The sequence below is a fragment of the Hesperophylax consimilis genome, chromosome 23 (assembly GCF_061612785.1).
Source record: "Hesperophylax consimilis isolate HC1 chromosome 23, BYU_Hcon_1.0, whole genome shotgun sequence".
Lineage (NCBI taxonomy): Eukaryota > Metazoa > Arthropoda > Insecta > Trichoptera > Limnephilidae > Hesperophylax > Hesperophylax consimilis.
The window spans coordinates 6,521,178-6,545,740 of NC_142858.1; the positions used below are offsets into that span (position 1 = coordinate 6,521,178).

At 32.7% G+C, this 24,563-nt stretch overlaps 1 protein-coding gene across 1 annotated transcript in view; it reads left to right on the forward strand.

Annotated features, from left to right (window-relative positions):
- LOC149412269 (adenylate cyclase type 6) overlaps positions 1-24,563 on the forward strand; it is a 563,657-nt gene that overhangs the window by 328,519 nt on the left and 210,575 nt on the right. Inside the window, exons 7-8 of the mRNA XM_089646087.1 lie at positions 491-611; positions 6,883-7,048. Of these exons, the coding sequence (XP_089502213.1) occupies positions 491-611; positions 6,883-7,048 (287 nt within the window). The remainder of the gene's footprint in view (positions 1-490; positions 612-6,882; positions 7,049-24,563) is intronic.

The window sequence follows — 24,563 nt, forward strand, 5'->3', positions numbered from 1 at the left end:
TACACAAGACTACAGAAATGTATTGATCTCGACGTTAAAAGAATGTTTTTGTGTAGTATCCTGTGAATTTCAATTAAATACAATATTTTTTCTATCCTAAGTTAATGTTGTAACCTTACTTTCTGGATGAACCTCGATAGTAAAAATATATACCTAGAAAAATAATCATTACAGTTATTTAAAGTAATATTACGGATGGGCAGTAAAGTTAGCAACAATAACATTCTACCGTAAAATACATAAATATTACAAAGTACCTGTGGTGGCTTATCACCCATAATCATAGGGTGACCATAATGACAATGGCAACGTGGAGAGTATGAATAATTATTAATACATTTATTTTAAAAAACATTGAACTTGAGTTACAGACCCAACTGAAATTAAATTTGTTTTCTTTAAATAATTTGAATGTCATGTATTCATGTTATTTTATACGCCGACTTCTTGTTAAATTTTTATTTAAAATGTATCTATCTTTTGTTCACAGCGCTCTTGGGATTCTTATACCGCCCCGCCATGAACGAAGTCTACTTGCTGGTAATGTCCTACATCGTGGTCGGAACATTCTTCGCCATGGTCATTGCTATGGTCATCTTCACCGTACCGAGGTAAATCATATTTGTTTTGTTATTTATTTTATAAGTTTGTATTTTTTTAATTTCAAAATTCTTTGGGTATTTTATAAAAAGTACATTTTTTATATAGTATTTAATCTAATGTAATGTAATGTATGTATGTACTAAAAATTTTCTTCACAACATTAAGACACCACCCTCAATAATTTGCAAGGCTTTTAGCATCTTTTACATTTAAAGGTAGTTAATTTAACATTTTAAAACCTTTTCATAACAAACATTATTTTGTGTCCGAAAGCAAAAAATCGTCGCAACTTTTCGTTTACAAATATTTGCACTTTTTAACATATAATCGAGAAACATTTTATTCTTTGACTTATAAATAAAAGCTAGTGTATAAATAATTACAGAGTAAAGGTTTTTGTGAAAAATTAGTTGTACAACAATGTTTATTTTATTAAAATTCCTTATTGTTAATCTTGCCAAGTAGAGTCAGAGTTTTTGATTTTTAATTATAATGTCCCTTTATTTTCACGGTTCTGCGATAGTAATATAAAAATCATGTATTGTATGTTTCATAAAAAAAAACAACATTTTTTTCATAAATTATTTTGTTTAATTTATTGACGGCCCATAGAGATTTGATGAATATAATACATGACGAAAAATTACAAGCATTGTACAGAAATGACAAATCATTTACACACATGATATTACATATACTTATCATTTTACAAATATAATACAGAAATACATCAGTTACATTCTACAACTAATAATTTTTGCTTTGATGGAGGTCGGGCAGGTTTTAAATATGTATTTGTATTGGCAGTTGTAGTGGGGAGTGATATGAATATATAGTGCTATGGTTGTCACAGTAGAAAAGATGTCAGAGTCGAGTAGATCTAAAACAGACACGGATATTTATAACACGTTTTATGGAAGTCTATGAAGTTGTTCAGTAATTTAAAAGGCATAAGTATATCATTAAGAGTTCCACGGGAAGAAAGTAGCTGTAGTTTTAGATTAGACATTAAAACACTGTAGCAATATCAATTACAGGTTGTCACTACTTGTATTGAACATGTATAAGAAACTTCCTTTGCATTTGCAAGTTAAATGAATAAATAATAAGTCAGTAATAGCACAAAAGGTGCTGATGGGTGATAAGAAAATATAAGTCTAGCTTATGTATTGCAAATCTAGACAGTCATAAATTTTAGATCCATACCGACATGATAAAGTTTTTGCTCCCATGTCCTATAAACTTGGGTTCGAATAAATTGCAGTATCATTCATACATCTTATGATATCGAACACCCAAGTACATCCCTTATTCCACTGATGCACAACCGGTGGCTCACTTGACTAAATAAAAATCAACACCATTAATTTGTTGGTTTGACCTTGTGTGTAGAATTTTTTTCGACTGTGGCGCTTTTTCTGTGTGCCCCATAATTTGTTCTTTTCATGTATTCTGTTGTTTCTGAAGAGTCGTTTTTTTTTATATTTCTGTAGCAGTGTTCAAAATATGTAACGGATCCCGTTCTGTTTTACCAAAATACGAAAGAGTATTGTGAGAAACTTAATCAGTCAATATTTTGTTTCAGCCGCCAAAAATTTTAACATTTTTGCTAATGGTCTCTAAAATTTCAGATTGATAAAGATCGTTTTTATTGATTTAAAAAGCATTTATTGGTTTTACCTTGGAGACGGAAAAGTGTTCACATGAGATGCTTTTTGATACTTCCAAAATAACTTATTGTAAATTTATCTTTATTTTAATGTTGTTTTTTGTTTAAATGTATAAATTCGCATATTTTAATATGGGGGCCTCAGCACGGGTGAACAACCCAGTGAGGCCAACGTTGCTGAATTGAAATGTAAAGTACTGTAGAGTAATGTATCAATAAATAAATAACTATATTAAATGCTTAAACATTCCAAAAGTTTTCCATGTGAAAACCCTAACATATAATAATAACAATTAAAGGTGTCCGTAAACTCATCGTAAAAAATACATCGCTGGATTTGATTTTATAACATAAATTTTGTGGTTTGATCTTTCGTTTTTGAGTAAATCGAGTCCGAAGTTGAAATTTCCAGAACTGGTTTTGCAACTCCACGACTCATTTTAAGTGGGCACCTACATAAATTTTTGGTTGTACCTATATTATTCGTATTAACAGTGTGACTTTTATTTAAAAATACCACTAGCGATGCCACCAACTGCAAAATTAACCATGACACACTGCAGGTATCCTACCCCTGCGACCAGCAAATTTATTAGAAAATGGTAAACTGGCCTTCTGGTAAAAAAGTTGGGCATCACTGCCTATGACTTTTATTGGCGGCTATAAAGTCAAAGAAAAATTTTGCGTACATAGATTAAGCGTTAAGGGAAAAAGTCTCAAGCGAGCAAATGTGCAAAGGAAAGGGGACGTATTTATGCTTAAACTCGAAGTGCTGCCAATTAAACTCAATGAATATTAAAATAATTTGGTCAATTTAATTAAGCTGCATTGTGACTGGTTAATATTTGTTATATATATTTTATATTATATGTATATATATACAGGTCGAGGGTTCAGTCTTGCAAATGGAGGACACTTTAGTTGTGAATTATTTATCATCCCGCTTATTGATTCGGACAGCCATTGGTTCTAAAAACAAGCAAGCTCTTTTCTGAACAAAATAAATAATAGTAACCTTCAATGCACTCTGTTCGAAGATACTGTTTATGTAAATCGATTATAATTTTAAAAAATATTACGAAACGACCTGTAAGATATTTTCACTGTTGTCTAATGACTGGACAAATTTCAGTCACACAATATATGCAGATTTAATAAATAGAAAGATTATACTATGTAATACATATACTTTTATATTTCTGGGAGGAAGTTATAGAAATGTGTCATGTGCAATAGACTACTGAAGATAGCGTGGACAGGACGGGTCACAAAAGAGCTTAAGGAGCTCAATAACGAAAAGGGATTTCCTGAAAATGAAATATCAAATAAAAATGTTACGCTTCAGAAACAGGATATGAAGCAACAAGTGTTACATACAGAAACAAGTAGAGACAAGTCGTAGATATTTTTTGGTGGAAGAAAAATCGTCTTAGAGACAGGTGTTCAAGGGGAGGAAAAACAACAAAAAAAAATCGATTGGCCGAGGATCGATCCGGGAAGAAATTTGGTAGAATAGAAGAAGAATTATTCATATGTTTTCTTTGATATGCAACATGTGTCACTCCAAAGAATACAAAAAATTTCCACTTTACTACCTTACCAAATCTTACAGATAAATCATTAACGTACATTTTCATCGAGTATTTATTTGTTCCAGCACTAACCTGCACTAACCCTGAATAAATTTACGAACATTGTGCAAATACAGATTGTCTCGAGATTTCGCTATAAATTCACAGAAGAAGACTAAGAACGGGTTGTTTCAGAAAATCTGAACAATTCTTTAAATAACTGGTATATTATGATATAATAACTTAACTTGAATAGTTTATAAAAGATATAAAATGTAATTTTATAACTAAATAAAAAACACACAAAAAGAATAGGACATTCACTGAACTCACAAATGAAAGTTGAAATTTGATGTTTTATTTATATTCTATGAGACAACCTATCCTAATTCGTCATATTCTTTCAACTAAGATGAGAAAATCGTCAAAATTATAAAATTCGAATTCATTTTTATTTTAAAAGATTTTTTTTTAAGGTAATACCCATCAAAGTAATATGGCGTTGAAGTAGAAGATAAAATACATAAAATAAAAAGATGACGGTTACAACTAGGAATCGAACCCAGGATCTTTTGTCTTACCGGGATAGCGTCTTAACCACTCGACCATTAGGACCTATTTATGAAACTTCATATTTTTTTATTATTTTTTATTTCGTGTAAATCAACACACATGAAGATGCGTAAAACATGATATAACACCCATACAACAACCTACAGTCTGCCTCGGAACTGGAATACCTAGTGAGGAGGACTGTGAATCAACTACTTTACTTTGTATTTTTAAAATAGTAATTGATAAAAAATAAAAATAATTATTATTTTTAATTTAATAAAAAATAAGAAAATATACAGATTTAGGAAATGAGATCAAAAGAATTTGGCATTCTCAGACTATAAAAATATTACCATTTGTTATTTCGGCTACTGGCATTATACCTAGCTCTCTCATTCAAAATTCAGGCGTATTAAATCTGTCAAAGAATTTATACATAAAAATGCAAAAATCATTCATTTGAAATACACGTAGGATTACGAAAGATTTTTTAAATATTTATATTGAAGGATCAGTAGGATTTATAGGTTCAGTTAGGAGTTCTACCGCGATGAACTCTCTGATATGAAAATATCTAGAGTCGGTGAATTATTTTCCCGTTTGATCTCTGGTGAGTTTACGTGTTTTGTACTTGTATTGTTTTATATCTTATGTAATGCACTTCCATAATGTGAAAAAAGGCGACACTTTAAATAATTCAAGAAATAAATACTTCTCTTCACTTTTCAACCCCTTTTTCATAGATGTAAAATTTACAAACAATACTTTTATCCTGGATCTGGCTGGGTAAATAAATATTATTGCAATGATGTGTGAATGTGCATTTTACTACTACTATTTTTTTAACTTCACACAGTGCGAATTGTAAAATAAATAAATAAATATGTCTTTTTACAGAATTTTAAAACACTTGAATGTGTGTAATTGGAGTGGCAGGCATATTTAGAAAGTATGATAACGTACCTATGAAAAAAAAAATTTGATGAGCAGAACACCGTTACGTATAATAATTTTATCACCGAACCTTTATATATTGCCCAAATAAACCTCCCCGTTGAAAAGCCACGCTAAATGAAGGCAGTTGTTTGTTTGTTTAAAATTTAGAGCCAAGTTTAACAGGATAAATGATTGGAATTGTGTACATAAATTTTCAGCCATTCAAATGAACAAAAGCATTAAACTTGTTTTATGAGATCAGTTTCGTTTTATCGCACGAAACGCTTCATTACTAAGTACTAACTTACGACTTGCATATTATATACGAGTACGTAAGCTGGTTTGTATGTTACTCAGCGTTCAACGTGGTTAATGCAATCAATATTTCATTCTCAAATTGATGTTTTACGAGTGTTGTGAAATGACAAGATCTACTCGTGCTGGTCAAATTGTGTACTACGCAAGGGATAGAAGGGCGCTACGAGTTGCGAAATGCTACGATGAGCAGTGTAGGCAGGCGCTGCCGACCGTTCCGTGGCTTGCGGGAATGTAATATTAGCAATGAACGGCCAATTGTGAATAAGGCTTAAGCTCGTTGTGTAATTAACTTCCATTTTCCAGCCGAGCTTACCGCAATTTGCTTCATGTTGCTTTTGGCAGTTCTCCCGCAGCCAGGGTGGACGTAACCATTGTTTACCCCAACATAGTCTTAGTTTCATTACTTGATCCTTTTGCACAAGTCTCTTATTGGAGAGTTGTTTTAAAGGTTTTTTGAAACATGGTGAGATTTAACTGTTATATTCTTTCATAAGAATATATGTACATTATTACTGTCACAACTGTATACTGCTTTATTTCAAATGTTTATCGTAGATCTCTTCCCAAAATCCGGTCGCAGTAACAACTTATTTATAATAATACTTCCTGGATTTCAGCTGCTTCAATTGTCTCCAGAATCTCATTTTAGCTAACAGCGGGACTCCCGTTGATCCGAATAACTTTTGAAACTAATCATTATTACATTTATATTGTCAATAAAATTGTTATGGGAGAAGAAGTAACTTTTCTAGGCCACGATATGATTTACCTGTCATAATATCTTTTTAATCTTTCGTATTTTTAAAATAGTGATAGTTTTTTAAACCTATTTCAAAGTCTTGCCTGTCTACGCTAATCCTAAAAAAATATGTGGTTATTATAATCATTATCAATCCACCGGTGCATGTTCTTGTAAATCACATATCAAAAATTGTACGGTGTCTCTCTGTCTTGATACAAATTACAATGTTATTGTGTTGCGACTACCGGCTGTTTAACGTTTTTACTGGTATCAAATCGGGTTGCGCTTATGCGTCTTCCTCGAGCTGACATTTGAACGTGATTCAAGACTCAAATATTCGAACAACGTAAATATATCTGCTAAAGTTACTTTAAAAAAAAATCAGATATAAAATTCATTTCCTGTTTAATCCTGTACGTGAACTATCCTCAGTATCGGTTTTACCCACGGTTAATCTTATTGACAAACGTTTTGTTATTTTTCCACAGATCTCCCGCAGCCGGGGTCGGAGTGACCGTGCTGTACCTCTACATGACCTACGCCATGCTTCCGATTCGTCTACACGAGGCAGTGTTCTGTGGAGGGCTTATTGGCACGATGCATATTGGAATCGAAATGTACACAAACTGGGGATCGGACTTCCTGTGGACTCAGGTAAGGTTTTCAATGAAACACTCCCCCTCAACAATCCTCACTGGCTACCAAATATATTTTACAATCACAGAACTATAAAATGAACGTTTCAGAACACGTTATTGGTTTTTACCACAGTCCATGAAAATTATGTTAACTTCAAAACATCATTTATGACCAGCAATACAAAACAACATTCACTTTATACTGCAAATTTGCTATGGTTTATGTGCAATGTTCAAGTATGTATTTCAGAAGTTACTGGGAATAAAACAGCCTATTTAAACGAATGAGGGGAAAAGAAAGATAAATGGTTAGGGAAACGGTACAACTTGAACGTGCTAAGACACTCAGAAAAGGTCACTTAACATATCTAAAGCCAATCCAAACAGCTGATCGATTTTGATACACCAACCTAGAAAAGGACCGAGGTATATTTTGGCTGTCGTTAAAATTTTTCTACATTTTCTGTTGTCTCAATAGAAATTTTGCAGTTAGATATACCGCTCCGTTTTACCTCCATCCTACTGTGCTTATTTTTCTCATTTGAAGATACCAGATTACTAGATAGTTCAACAGCATGAACCTACAATCTTCTTAGTCATCATATCTGATTCTTCCCGCACAAAGTTCGAAATATTCACCTGCATGAACTTAGACTTTTCTATATCAGCATAATACGTTGTGTACTTTATGATGGTTCTGACATCCAAGCAAAGGCAGTCGCTTAAATGCTTATATACGCCTTACATTTCCTCATCAGAGATTGCCATCGACGATAGGCAGCTAGCACACAATGGTTCACCGGTGATATTTTTTCCTCTCATTTCTATAAGGTACAAAGGACGCTGCGGCATTTTATAGTGCAGCTTGTCCACAGATCTAATTGAATTGGAACAAAGCAAATAAGATCGACAATGCCAACAAGATTAATTCCTCAGCTATTTCAGCTTCCGGATTTTTATTAACGGGGTTTCACAGTAGTTTGTAGTGGGGGTAAAATGTTGAAAAAATAATTGCTATGGCTTAAATCGGATAAATTCAATCTTTCGTTGAAATCTAACCTTTATTAATAAGTAATGGCTACAAAAGCACATTTAAGAATTTTAAATTATATAAGATAAAACTTGAAAAAATTACTTGATTTAGTCCATCCGCTCTAGGCAACTGAAACTGGTAAATTTGTAAAGTTGAGACAAAAATATTGAAAAAATGTATGAATGCTATTGAAGCAGGGGTGGTGGGCCGAAATGGAGTGATGTAGAAGATGCAAGAAGAACCAAAAAGTGACAAAAAGAGCCAAGAAGATACGAGAAGAGCAAATAAGTGATAAGCGAGTCAAGAAGTGACAAGAAAATATAAGAAAAGACAAGAAGAATGAAAACGTAATGAAAAATCAACGCTCAATTAATCCCTTTATTCCTACCTATCTTAAATTCCAATATTGGCTTATTAGGTTGCCATTATACCGATCGGTTAAACCAAAACCTCCTGCAACGTTGGATTTTAATCAAACAACCTACAGGTTTTGATTAAACTCCAACCTCCTTCCTATCCTTAGAACACATATTCCAAGACCAAACAAATCAGCGCCCCCCGGTGTACCGGTCGCGCCGGAACTTGTATTTACAAGTCCTGTACCGTTTCAGTAACGGTGATGACTGAAATAAAGTCGGTTTTGTTGTTCAAAATCATTTACAAAACCTTTAGCATTTAAGTCAGGGTGACAACTGGAAAAGTGTAGTTTTCTTTTGTGCAAAATCATAAAAACATCTTCTAGTGAATTTTCCCTAGGATTCGATTGAAATCGCATAGAGTTTATTACTGGTAAACAGAGAGGATAGACCGCCAAAAGACACGGTTTTGGCACACACTTCTTGTGAATAGATCAAGGATATTAATGATACAAGTTGATCGCAAAAGCTTAGTAATTGGGCTACAAAAAAATGAAATAGCTAATAATTATACAACAGATCGATTAATTATTTATATTGAGATCCGTCTGCCCGGAGATATTGGAACTGTGGTTTCCCTATATGGTCTGGTTCATCTACTTTTAAAACCGAGATTAGGAAGCAAACAAATGGAAGGAAGCAAGGTACCTACTTGACTTACTTGACTTTATTAAACTGTTGAACAAAATACAAAAAGACGCAAACAGAATCCTTCAGTTCCTCGTGAATAAAATTGTTAACCACTTGGGATAAATTTTAATTTATTTTATGAGTTCAACATGGCATAAGCGATCTATACTATTTCAAAAAAATAGCTTCTTAGAGATGGACCCGTACAATGCACGTGAACCGCTCCCAACTAGCAAATAAAGTATAAAAAATCTATCCTGACCAAATGGTGTATTATTATTATGATCTTCCAAAAAGGTCGTCACTTGGGCAAGCCTTAGTGGAGCCTTTAGAGATTGTCTTTGTTTGACGAATATTTTTTTATGGTAAAAACGTCGTGAAATCACAATTCGCTCGATTTTACAAAAAAATTCTTAATAATTTTAACAAGTAACATTTTGATGACCGACCGATCGACGGTATTCAAATTTAAAATTTCTGATTTTAGGTCCGTTTGAGCTTTTAATCCAATTGTGATCACCTGCCAAGCATAACGGTCATATATTAAGCTTTTCAGCTGATTACAATTCATTCAAAATGTTGTTCGTTTCAATACCAATAGTTCAATAGAACCTCCGGGCAAAATTCATTACAAAAAATATCTCTAGCAACGTAATAACTTCGATTTTACTAAAACTAATGAAATCGGAGCACCGCCTTTTCCCCGCAGTTCCACCTCATTTATCTTCGCCACTTCCATTGACTATTTCATTTATATTCAAATCACTAACCGCAAATTCAATACAAGAAATATGTTTTCTTGGTAATACCTTTCAATAATTTATTGCCTAAGACTTAAATTATTATCCAGGAATACCATTATAATATAAATTCGCCATAGGGCTTGGGTAGGGGTCGGAGCTATTCACTGAGTTTTCGCTTAGATTATTTCGTACATTTAGACGCAATAACTTATCATAATGTTTTCCCCATTTACCGCGTTATTTTAATATTCCATAACCTAAATGCTAACTGTTTTATTGAACGTTTGTGAATTTAAAATAATCGTTTACTTTGTTATCAAAACAGAACATAATAGATCGTTTAGTAGTTTTGTTTTGTTATTTATTATTGTTGAAATAAAATTTTACATTAAACATGTTATTATTTGTCATTTTCCTTTTGTCGGCAAAGTAAGAGACAAAAAAATAACAACGATTATAATTTTTTTATCTGTGCCAAACAGTTATTATTACACGACCCCTCAGAGGCTCTGTATAGAACCTTTTATTTTAAAGATTGTAATTTGGTGAATAAAACTAAGATAGAGAAAGGATAGACAAAAGGTAGAGTTACATATTTATACTTGAATATTTTTCACCAAAAACATTGTTACTATTTGTAAAGGGTTTGCCTTTGGTATAATGGCCTTTTGCATTTAAGATTAAACGCCTGGGGTGTTTTGAGATTGTGGCGGCAAGTTCCAAAGATCTGCCAGATTCATGATTTGGTTAGAAGCATTCCCGGTCGACATTAATTTTCAAATAGATTAAGCTGCTTTGAAATAAAATACTGTTTTTAAAAGCAGGATAAAGATTTTTCAGATAATAATATTAGAAACGGACATAAAACAATAAAAAAAAAATTGATTTCAAAAAGAAAGAAATTTGTTTGCCATTATTTTGTCGCTTGCCAGCTGTTTTTTCTTGTTATAAAAAAAAAATATATATATTTACATAAACGTAATTGCAGGTTACTGTCACTCACGATACAGCGGTCATTTCACTTTTTTCGTCTCATATAAAAATAATTCTTTAAAAATTCAAGACGATTTTTTGGAATATATTATTTGAAGTGTCTAAGGTTAATTTTTAAATGAAAATTTAAAATGTAGTGCTGCCACTTTTGAACAATACTTAAATCTCTTTACCTCACGGTAATACAAAATGACGACTTCTACGAGTCCGTTTCAACTTGCGTTCAAGTTCATTCTACTGCTACCAGAAATCTGTGAAAAAAGGACACAAAAAGACTCAAGGGGTTAACAATGATATTGGAATTATGGAATAGTAGTCAATTGAATGTATTTTCTCGGAATCCTGCAGTTAACGAAAGAGGTTAACATTATATTTGCCCCGAAGCATAAAGAAAAATTAGAACACAAATACAGTACTAGATTCACGCGCAATGACGGGTTAATAGTTCCGAAATTTAATAATAAATACGGACAGAGAACGTTTGAATACAACATACCGAAGATATTTAATTTATTACCTAACACTATAAAGCAATGTAAGTCTATGAATAAGGTTAAATATATGGTGAAAAATTGGCTATCGGAAAAAAATATTTATTTTAATATGTATGAAAAATTGTATGAAAAAATGTTGATTCTGTAGATATAACATGTAAATTATAACTTATAAAAATGTATATGTAACTAAACTTTAAGAACCTGTTGACAAGTCAATTCAATTGGCTTAGAAGGACTTGTTTGTTGATATGTATTAACTATTTACAAAATAAAAAATAAATAAAAAAAGGTGGTTCGAACAAATGACACAAAACAATTGTGCGCCTGATACAATTTAAGATTTTCTTGGCTAAAAGTATTTTAGCGATTAATTTGTAGATTATAATGCCGTGTTGTGCTTTCTTCTTATTTAAACAATTTTATAACGTTTAACTAATTATTGTACGGAAATACATGCCCTAAGAGGATTAAGGTAGGAGGTAAGGACATACCGGGCCAACTTAAGCTACGCGTGCAAAACACGCCCCCAGGACGACGTACACACTTACCCTACGCACGCTACGCAAATTTTAATCGATGTTATGTCATAAATCACTTCGTAAAGTTTATCTCTAATAGTTTTTATCTCCTCTTTTAACAAAAAAAAACAGGAATAAACGTCAGTAAACAACAATCGTCAAAATAAACATTTTTTACATTAGCTCTACACAGGAGGCTCTGAGGAACATAATTTCCCGTTGGCTTTTGTCATCTTTGGGGGGGGTGGAGGTCTTTTAAATGAAAGGAAGGAGAAGAAGTTCTTGGAAGGAAAAATTTATGAGGGGTGGGTAGGAATATGGCAGTAAATGTGTCTAAGAGCGACGGACGGATGATTCCACCCCATCCACTTAGTTTCATAAGCGTTGCGCGTGGGGTCGAGAGAGTGCAACTGGAGACGTAAAAATATCCAGCCAGCTACGGAGTTGGTGGACAGTCGCATCCATCGTCAAGAACTGGACCAACCTCACCCAATGAACCCGGGCACCCCATCTAAATCACCAAAACTAACCATTTAAGGTGAACTATGGCAGAAGTGTTGGTTATCCAATTAATGGTTCCCGGCTGCCGGTCCCCTTATCTGCATATTGGCAGATAACATCAAACATAATCTAAACATCAAATGAAATCATTAGGAGGTGTGTCACCTCTACCGTTTTTCTTTCACACGTGTCACGCCGACAAGAACTACGTATTTTAATAGAAAATTTATGGATTGTTTGTTGTTCACATGTCTTTTCAATGCGTTGCTTACCTAACATATGTGGCTTACGGTTTTACTTCTGCATACAAAAACACATACTTAACCGCAATGTACACATCTGACCTGATGGAGACTACAAAGAAAAAAGAAAATATAAAAAAACAAAAATGTTATGTTGTACAATTGTACATGTACATAACTATATCTGCAAAACAGTTAAATAAAAATAAAACAACGAATATAAAAATATTATATATATAAATATATATTTACTTCATAAATATGTAAATTAGAGTTGATTCTAGATTTATTATATAAAATGAGGAAGAGAAAGGTGAGGAAGTTCCAGGTTTTTTATGTCAAACCACACAAGAGTACCAACTGCTCCCAACTATCTGGAGTCAGTGGGACTATGACATCCCCAATTGGGGTATGTTGTGAAGCTGAAGGTAGCGGGGGGAGAAGGAGATGGGGAATTACCTGGCTATTCAGATCTGGTCACCAAACACGGCCAAAGCCATTTCAAGCAACGTTTCAATTCCGAATGGTGGTCTTAAACCAGGGCGATACACTCTGGAACGTGTTGCAAATAAACTATATATTATTTTTAATGGAAAAATTGTGAAATAACACTAATTAAATTTACTTGATTTGAACCCAAGACCACCATAATGCTAGTCGAGAGCTTTACCTCTCGACTATGGAGGCCAAGTTACTGTGGTAGAACAATAATAGAATTGACAATATTCGTAAACTCGTAAGATATAAATTATAATGATATGCAACAATAAGCGCACACAAATACCTAAATTAATTTAATTACAGAAAGCAATTATAAATTATTACTAATTATAAAATTCATTGGAAGAATTTAAAATTTTTTAAACTGTTAGTTGTAGTTAACTAAGCACTTATTAATGCAGGGTAATTTCACAAAATTTTCAAAGCTAACATTCAAGTTCTGTGAAAGTCCTATTCAAGTTATATTTCTATTCAAGTACTGTGAAACAACCGGCCCATTATATAATTATAATAGTAACAAAACTTGAACAGATCTTTCACAGAACTTGAATTTTAAATGTGTTCAAAATTTTATCAGCATAGTGGATTAAGAAGCAAAAGGTTTAAATTTTGAGATTTCTATGTTGCAGCGTCACTACAATCTATAACTCTACCGTTGTCCCTCTTTCTTGCAGTTTCTCTCAAACAAAACACCAGGCACACGTCAGTTATACTAAAATGCAATATCCTCTTGGTGAGCACGCGTTATTTTGTTATTCTAACATATGGTATTGCATTGTACTACCCCTGCATACATTCTCGAAGAAAACTTTTTTTTTTGTTATTTTCCGACTTTACGTAATCTTCCCCACAGGAAAATTAAACCCTTCCACACACTTTCCACAAATGATCATGTAGTCAATCCACATTATGCAAGTGCATTATATAAGCATAATACATACAAAACAATACAAGAACAACACGTCAAATCACCAGAGAACAAGTGGGAAAATAATTCACCGACTTCAGATATTTTCATATCAGAGATTTCGGCTCGGTAAAACTTCTAATACGCCTAAATTTTGAATGAGAGAGCTAGGTATAATGCCAGTAGCCCAAATAATAAATGGTTATATTTTTATAGTCTGAGAATCCAAATTCTTAAAATCTCATTTCCTAAATATGTGTATTATTTATTTATTTATTATTATTATTATTACCAATCCAATATACCTTTATAGGGAGCACGTATTTGTAGCACTAATCGTTCTTCCTGATCCTTCTTTAGTGCTACCACCTGTAAACAGTGAAGAGCACCTGCAACTTTCCCGCACCGTTTTAAGATTCAAGTGGATCCCCCCAGCAGTTCTCACGTCAAGGGTCTTTTCTATTTTTACTAAACGAAGCTACTTATTCAAGATTCCAAGCGCTCCCGACATTGTTCGCGTGCAAACAGTGATAAGTCAAGTGATACTCTTAGAGCTTTGGAATAGACAACTGTCTATCTTCTGTCATACATTCTGAAAATTTATCTTGATTTATATTGTTAGTGTCGGAGCGACTATTAAATCGTAAATGTAATACGTGAAGGATAGAGGGAGAGAAGTGGGTGAAATGACTGAGTGGAAGGTCTGAAATAATCAGGTTACTGTACACGGCTTAAGCCATTTGGAACAACGTTTAGATAAATTAGGTACTGCGGTAGATTTTTCCATGTATATTTTTTAGTAATCCAAAAAAATATGAAAACTTTTGAATCTACGTGTCCGGAGCCAAAAAGCTTTCCGGTTATCAATGTCAACCACTCAAGAAAAAAAGCCGGTCGTTAAAATGTTTACTTCTAGACACAGCAGTTTTGGATTCTTAATTCCCAAAGTATCGAAATCAGAAAGAACCCCATATTTTGGTCAATATGATTCTTTACGGATACCCCTTTTCGAATGAATTCAGCCACCCCCGCTGTCTTCCAACATATTTCTCTTACTTCATCTGATTTTTACAACTTCATATCCTCGTTACGCTCCAAAAGCCCAAACCTCTAAGCGTGCCTTTTAGCGTTCACTTTAATATTCGTTTTCAATTTACATACCATTGTACCTATCTACATTCCGAGGATTTTTCTTTTCCGCAAATGGCAAATTATTTTCCCTTCGAACATATTTTCGTATGTTTATGCCTGTGACAGACCACGCTATAAGCGCCCTCAATTTTCGTGGCTTGGCCTATTTCATACATTCCTATTGGTAGTATGGCGAGCGATATGCTGAAATAGGCCAAGCCGTGATGCGTATAGCGTAATGTGTCGCCGACTTTATGAACAATCAATGACGTAAAATGTTACATTAAAAATGTGTTGAGATTAAAATCCGCTCACTGAAAAAGTTTGGTTTTTGGGAGAATGGCAAAAATTCTAATTTAAATTTTTTTTACGAAGGATCCAGCTTAAATCGAGCTTTATTGTACATATTTCGAAAAATCAAAAGATTTATGAAATTCACAATATGTAGAAATTTTTTTAGATAATGGTTTGTTCCTAAATGAATATCTATAAGCATCTACAACGATCATCAATATTGCAATGGTGAAAACATCTATTTGTTTATTCTATGCATTATCAATATTACATGAATAGGGTATCTGTCAAATAAAAATAAAAATACCAAAAATTTAAATCTATATTCAGATAATGGTTTATATTGTCTTCAATGATAAAATATTGCAATTTGACACCTTACTTGTTAAGTTATTTCTAAAACAAACAAATCTAAATAGCTCACCATTACCTTAAAATTAGGATTTTTGTCGTTTAAAAATAAACTTATCTGTAAATTCTCGTTGGATTTTAATTGAAAACTTTCAAATAACAGCATTTTAATTAACTTAATAACGGTGCTAGCGAAGGTATCAAAACATGCTAACTTCACAGTTATAACGCAAGCTCAGTGCCCGCTTTAAAAATCTCGCCTTCTGTTCTTAAATGGTTATTAACGGATAAATTCTTGAAACGGTATTGTATTAAGCGACACACGGTCTAAGCTTATTAAAGTAATGAATACATTTTCGGGTGGGAATGTTATTGTATATTTAGTTAAACACAATTTTTGCACACATTTAAAAATATGCGGCTCTCTAATAAAACAAAACGTTTAACTGTTTGTTGTTGCCATAATATAATATTTACATACAAAATAATATTTTACAGATTTCATAAAACGGCTTTTATATTCAATGTTAGTTCAACCTTCCAAAACATGTTGGGAGCAACTATTTGACATAATAATACTTTTAAAAAAAACTACAGGGTTCTCCAATAAGACGTGTTATTTTGAACAGCCCGCTATATCGGTAGATGTTACTTTTGAATCTGTCACTTTTTGACATTTGACAATTAAAAACTACGCCATTAATAAAAATTGAACAATACACGCTTCAACAACGCATTGAAATTATTAAAATGCTCTTGAGTGAATCAAATGCAAATCATCTTGAGTGATGAGGCCCATTTCCACCTCAGTGGCTTCGTCAACAAGCAAAGTTGTCGCATCTGGGGCTCGGAAAACTCAATAGTTATTGTTGAAAAACCTTTTTATTCTCAATGTGTGACTGTTTGGTGCGGTTTATGGTCCGGCGGAGTAATTTGACCTTACTTTTTCGAAAATGAGGCTGGAGCAACAGTTACGGTGAATGGATTGCGCTATTGAGAAATGATTTATGATTTTTTATGGCCGGAATTGGATGATATTGATCTGGACAACGTTTACTTTTAACAAGACGGCGCTACGTGCCACACAAGCAACGAAACCATTGATCTTTTACGATTGAATATCAAAATAACACCTCTTATTGGAAAACCCTGTATTTTAAAAAATACATTCATTTTGTTAAATTGAATTGCCTACTTAAAAAAAGGAGATTTTAATAAATAAACCTGTTTTACATTGCTGAAAAAGCACCAATGGATCATTCAACTAACAAACTTGACCATTGTTTGACTTATCTTCTATCTACTCGTCTTTTCTAACCCTGAAATCAATTTTTACGAATAACTAACAATTAAATAGTTTAAAAATTCCTTCTAACATTATGTTTAATCCGCTTTTATAGACAAGCAAAAGAACTTTTAAATTATTTTTTTTTAAATCTTTTCAATTCACTCCTCATTTGGGCTTTACGTAACTTGGTAAATAAAATGAAAATTAATTTAAATATGTGCGACTAAATTTAGAGTGAGGTTTTAGCGAATGCCTATAATATAAAATAAAAATATATTGTTATTGTAGAAAGCAATCACTTTGTGGTTTGACATATTTAATAAAATAAAATACTTTTTTGTTTTAAAACCACGATATTTATTAATTTAAGAACCGACCGGTTTCGCTTTACTTAAGCATCATTAGGGTACAAATTAATACTAAACAAGAAGTACATAATGTGTGTTTATATATAACAAAATATAGAGGGAGACAACATGATACAAATATAAGCAACACAAAGACGGTCATAAAATACATTAACATAAGTGCACAAGTAATGGAAAATAGCACCCGTGCTAACATCTTACATAAAAACGGGCATGGTAACAGACTAAACAATTTAGAAGCACTAAAATTAAAAAAGCTGTAAAAACCAAAAGTCAGATACTTAATAATCAATTAGACATATCAAGTAGTCCAATATTAGGTCTGTTTCCAATAAACCCATAAAAAAAAATTCCCAGTTCTTCTTACCTCCTTACCACCACGCCAGTTGATGCTTTGTTTCTCCCGATTTATTGGTATAACGGTATAACCCATTAGTCTACATAATTATCTGGCGGTTTTTCCATTACTTGTGCACTTATGTTAATGTATTTTATAACCGTCTTTGTGTTGCTTATATTTGTATCATGTTGTCTCCCTCTATATTTTGTTATATATATGCACACATTATGTACTTCATGTTTAGTATTAATTTGTACCTTGATGATGCTTAAGTAAAGCGAAACCGGTCGGTTCTTAAATTAATAAATATCGTGGTTTTTAACAAAAAAGTATTTTATTTTATTAAAAAAATATTGATTTAAAATGCATTTCTGCGTTTAGTTTTTGTGTAACATAAAACAAAAGGCTCGTATGTAGTATGTAAAAATGAGGATCACAAACATGCAATTTCAGTAGGGTTTTCAGGCAACAATTTTTTCCTTACCGAGAAAATATGAGACCCCTAAGTCGTTGTACTTGTATATTATGTATTTCTAAAGCATAATATGACTAGCTGAGGTGCACTCGGCGTTGCTCGGGGTTATGAATGGTTTAGAATAAAGTTTTGAGGGTGAATTCTAATCTACCTGAAATCTTGGTGTATTTTTAATGATAGAAAATATAATTTTATTGTTAACACTTGACAATATTTTTGTAAGTATTTTTTTTCATTTGATCGTGCCATGTCTTCTTCGGGCGTTCTCGACTACTTTTACCATTCACATACACGTTCTCCTTACACATATTTCTTTGTTCATCACACACGCCTCATATTTTCACAAATAATTCTTTGATTCATGTATTGTTCGGGCTTCCCGACATTTTATACCATTTCCTTCGTGGAGTATCATGAAATCTGCATTGTTGTGTTAAAAAACTACATAACGTATATCTCATTCTAGTGCAGAGAAAATGTTTGAAGTCTTCCTTAGTACAAAGGAATGCAATATTATAATGGTTTACCAACAACCGTGAAGTCTACACCAATTGACAAGCTGGATTGTAAGAGCTATATTTATCAAAAGATTGTAAATGTTCGTTTCGATTCCTTTGAAATTTGAGACAACGTTACATTCGAATGAGCGTGTTTTTTTATATACCTCTATTATATATATATAGGTTTGACCGTACCGCTTTATATAAACGCAGAAAAAATTCTGATACCCTATTTTTATACAAAATCGTGAACAGTCTTGTTGATTCATCATATCTGCTAGAAAATATTGCATTTCGTTGCCCTGAACACAACACCAGATCGAACGACTTATCTAGAACACCACACTGTAAAGCCAAATATGCGCAAAACTATTTAAATATGACGTATCTGTAAAACTCACAATGCCTCACGAGATGTAGACATTTTCAAGTGTAACTTGAAAACATATAAAATGCAACTAACTAAACTGATAATTTTTATTTTTTTATTTTGTGAAATAATCCTATCATCTTAGTTTATTTTATTGTTTTTATTATAATCATGAGAAAACTTTATTACTACTAACTGTCTTTAATTGTTTTTATTGTTATTCCTCATAATGTTTATTCTTTATATTTCTTTGTCATTTATATAATATATATTGTATAAGTGAAAATATTGAATCAACGACTAGAATTAATTTAACATTATTGGTCTTATATTATAAATAATTGCTGTTTATGCTAAATGTATAAATGACGGTTTGTTTCCTAAATTAAAAATAAAAAAAATTAAAAAATGTGACAGCTTAAAATATGCTTTTTTGAAAACAGCGATCTAATGGAACAAAATGATTTTTTTTAAACAGTGCCCTCCGTTGCAACAGGCGCTTTTATATTTCTATCTGCACAGACTGAGCTACAGCAACGCGTGGCAAGGTACATCTAATAAACAGTAAAAATGTTCGTATGTAATTAATTGTAAATTAGACATTTGTAATCTTCGATGTACAAAATTTAAAAAAATAATATACCAATTTAAGAAATCATATTCCATTTTTCATAAAAAAGCTTCGCACAAAAATATTCAGAAAGTACCGCGATGTTCAATATATTTATTTAAGTAGTAAACAAAGGCCGCAAGTATAAACAACTGACAACTCTGTAGAAAAAGACCACAGCAAGAAAATAAGTAAATTAATAACAGATGTCTGTTAAAAATTAGTAGGTAATACTTTTTTTTCAATTCAGATAAAACGCTCTATGGGAATTTCACAGAACTGAATGATATAATTATCTTACAAAATAATAATAACAGCAACAATTCCGACAGCCTCCGTTGCCGAGGGATAAGGCTCTCTAATGGCAAGCATTTTTTTTTTGTGTAATTGAACAATTTACTAATTTTAAAATAATATGTACTATTTTTGCGGCACGTTTCAGAAGTTACTCTCAGTATCACCATTCAGAAATGAAACGGTACTTGAAATTTTTTTGGCCGTGTCTGGTAACCAGATCTGAACATTCAGGTACTTCCCCGCCTCCCTCCCCAACCTCCTTCGCCTCCCTAATGCTTTCAGCCTCCCAACGTTGTTTGCGGCACATTCCAGAGTGGAGGTTACTCTCAGTATCACCATTCAAAATGAAACGTTCCATGAAATGGCTTTGGCCGTTTTGGTGAACAGATCAGAATTGCTAGGTATTTCGTCACCTTACTCTTCCTCACCTCTTTCCCCACCTAACTGCCTTCGGCCTCACAACGTACCCCTATTAGGGATGCCATCGCTCACTGACTGCAGACGTTTGGGATCAGTTGGTACTCTTGTGCAGTTTCACATAAAAGACAATGTAAATATTATTTTGTGAGATAATTATTTCTCCTAACTCCTTAACTCCTTATCTGCCCATTTTCTAGAAGATGGCACAAGACAAGTCTTACGGTGACCAGATAAACCATCATAATGATAATTCATCACATCTTTAAAAAGTTATATAAAGTCATGCAAAGTATTGAAACAAAAACTTTATTAACTGGGTTATGTAGGTTAGGTTAGGTTAGGTTAAAATTTCATCGTTTCTAATGACTTTATATCACTTTTTAAGTGTGTTGAATTGTCACTGTGTTGAGGAACCAAGTCTTACCTAGCCCAAGTGTCGCGTACGAACAAAACACGTAAATTTCGTAACTTATTCTCTGAATCCGCAAATATTTGTTTTTTAGAGAGCAAACCCCGAAATTTTTCAGTTATTAAAAACTTTGTACGTTTTCCTTTTCGGCGACAAAATAAAAAGAAAATATTTAACGCTTAAAACGTAGAGAGAGAAATGCATGATTCAAACCTCAGAACTACTTGACGAGAAGTACCTACCTACCGTGAAACTAACTACTCGTTCACGTTATTGATCCATTCTTTTTTCCAGCGACATGGCTTTGAAATAAATAAAAAATGAAGTTCTTTGATAATATTAAATTAGCACTTCAAAAACAGGAAGAAATTTTTACGATTCAAACTCCATGTGTACTTGGTGTGTAGTAGGTACCTACTATGATGCAAAGCCTTCTTTAAAATGCAAAGGCTTTCGGGATTGAAGGAAAAGTACATGAAAATGGCACGATTGCTATCAACTTCGCTTTCATTCCATGATTGATTGTTATTTTAAGCAATATACCAAACCTAAAACACATTATAATTACATCTATAAGATAATCAGAGTATCCCAATAAACTATAACAGAAAATGAATCAATTTAATTTATAGTGGAAAAACATGGATGTAATTTATACAACATTAAACAATCATTGATGTAGGGTAAAAGAGGGTCGTTTAAAATTTAAATTAAAAAAGGTTTATTAGTAAGAGGAAACAGTATACTTTTTAACCTCGTTGGGTTACCAGCAAATCGTATGCCCAATTGTTTCGCGAAAATTAAAATACAACATCGTCATCAGGCGATTCAGCGCCATTATGCTTTTTTAACATTTGAAAGGTCCCCGTCAAATGGTGATTCAAGTTACGTTTCAGCTTTTTATCAAATTGTAATAATTTACAAAGCTTAACAACGCAACCGTTGTCCGCTTCTGCTTATCACAATTTATTTAAAACTTGAAACGGACGTAGAATCAGCATTTAACAGGAATCTTTCAACTGCCAAAAATACAAAAAGCGCTAAATCTTCATTTAATGGCTTTGTCATCCGTGAATTTCTGCGAAACAACTGGTCTTAGGATTTGATTCAATAAGCTTATCGCATGCACGCGCAGGTTTTCAAGGTGGATTAAAAATATATCATCTTTGTTACATTGCGGGAGTTTAAAATCTCAAAATAAATCCCATCTAGGAGACCTATCGGGGTTATACAATAACGAGAAATACCAAAGCCTACCATCAAAGATCCAAGCTCATTGATATCTTATACAGTTGATGTTTCATCGGGAGACGTCAAAAGGCGAAGACTTGTTAAATTTTTGTGTATCAAATCCGCCAAACCAATAAATAGTATAATAGAACTATGAAAGGAATCAATAACTCTCTTTAGAAAAGCTGAGACATGGCAACAACCTTTTGAAGTACCTACTGAAGCACGACATTTAATATTTTAATAGATTTAAGGTTTGAAGCGCATTTTATAACATTAGAAAATGTTATTTGCTTTGATTTTCGGAGGCGATTTAAATTTGCGATGATCAAGTAATATTATTTATTTAAACGCCCTTTGGGCTTTCACATACGTAGATACAAAAAATATAAGAGTATAATTGTTAGAAAAATCTTTTAATCATAATAACAAACTGATTTTAATGCAGTTTAGGATTGCGTATTGCTATTGTTTTTCTCTTTCATGGTCTAACATGAAAGAGAAAAACCAAAACTTATGAAGCTAGACCAAAATAATAAGACGGATATGAAAAATATTCCCTATCGAATAACCACTTTTGTAATGTTAGCAATCCGGTCGTTTCGATCCCGTATAGATACACTGTGCATTGTGCATCTACACGGCAGTATGCAGAACTGGTGTCAAAACTCCATTTAAAATCAAATTGTTGCTTGAAACTCTTTGCCGCGTTTTGTGGCCGAATCTAAATAGCCAGGTTTTCCACTTTCCCCTCTCCCCTACCTTTCTCTCAACAAGTCCCCATTGGAGATGTCACAGGTTACTGGTTGAGGTCAGATGGAACTCTAGTGCAGTATTCATACATAATAAAGCGTTATTATAATTTGATAGTAGAGTTCTAAACATCCAATATTAATAAGTCAACAAAAACACAAACTTAAAAAAAAATAAGCATTTAATATGTACAAACCTACAATAAAAAATAATGTGACAGCTAAGCAACAAAAAAGTTACAATCTTCGTATAACTTCACCTACTTATCTTCGGAGGTGGACAAAAAAGAAACTGATAAAGCATTTTTTTAAGGACACACATTTTTTAGAATCTATTATATTAAACTACAAACATGTTACCACCTTGATGTATGTCGATCCACAAAATGCATCAACCCATGTTAGATATAAGACTGTTGTACTGGGATGCATTTGGTTATGCATTTATTTTAATAATGGATATTTCTTTATTTAAGAAACTGTTCAAATCACCTCCTCATGCTGAATCTTACCGATATAATACAGAAAGAGCTGATATAAAAAAATGTAAAATCAATTAAAAATGTATTTGAATTTGCAATTTTCATATAACAGCTTCAGTGCAATTTACGTAAGAGCTTCTGTTTGTGAGTGACTCATAAAAAAATCAGAAACAAGAGTGGAGTTTATATATTATCGATGAATTTTTAATGGGTTACATTTATCAATGGACAGGTTTCACATTAAATAATTTAAATTCATCACTGTGTTACGTGATGTTAGTTTTTTGGTATAATTTTGCGAAACAATAAATGTTTTAATGAATAGATGATTAATTTTCCTTGTACAAACAGTTCGTTAATAATTCATTGAGTTCTGCGTGTTTAAAATTAATTTCCATTTAATTTTTATCACCCTGATGGGTGACCAGCTCTTTAAATCAACTGTTAATTTTTTATTTTTTCATTTCTTTTCTCTTACATAAAATTTAAATAATTAGTACAAATTGTCTATTATGTAAATCATATATTATACATTGTGTTAAAAGTATATTATTACATTATGTTAATAATTGTGACATATTAATTTTAAAACTTCAGAAAAAATCATTCTTGCTCTTCTTCTAACGGGGTATATCTGCAATTCTTTTCATACCACCAACTTATTTAATTAAAATTATCAGTATTGCCATAGTGAAAGATGACCATTCGAAACCGGAAATTTCATTGAAATGCTCCAAGATTAGTTATCAGGTCTCAGTCTGTACCCGTTATGGGCGTGACGAGCGAACATGGATGTATTATTTTGTAGACCGGGCGAAAGAAATAGAGATGATGGTTACCTGAAATCTGAAATAAGTTGTCATTTCGTTTTCTACCTGAAATCACAGTGCCAGTTGATTTCATTAAACCATCTTCATTTCTGTGTCGTGAGAACAAAACACGATCGCCCAATCTTCACAATTTATATATCTATTGTCTACTTCACGGCACTGTATGGCGGCGGCGCATCGACTTATCTAAGGTATTTTCTCTATATTTAAAAGTACCCCATCAAATCGGTATTACAATGGAAGATGCTCTTAGGAACTAGCGCCATTGATCCCTTCGGCACCGGTGCGTAGTCGGGATACACGCCAAACGCGCGCCCAACATTTGTACACGGTTGACATTTGTCACATGAGAACGGGTCGCTTCTACGATTCGTTTTTAATTTCAACAGCTCGGCTGTGGAAC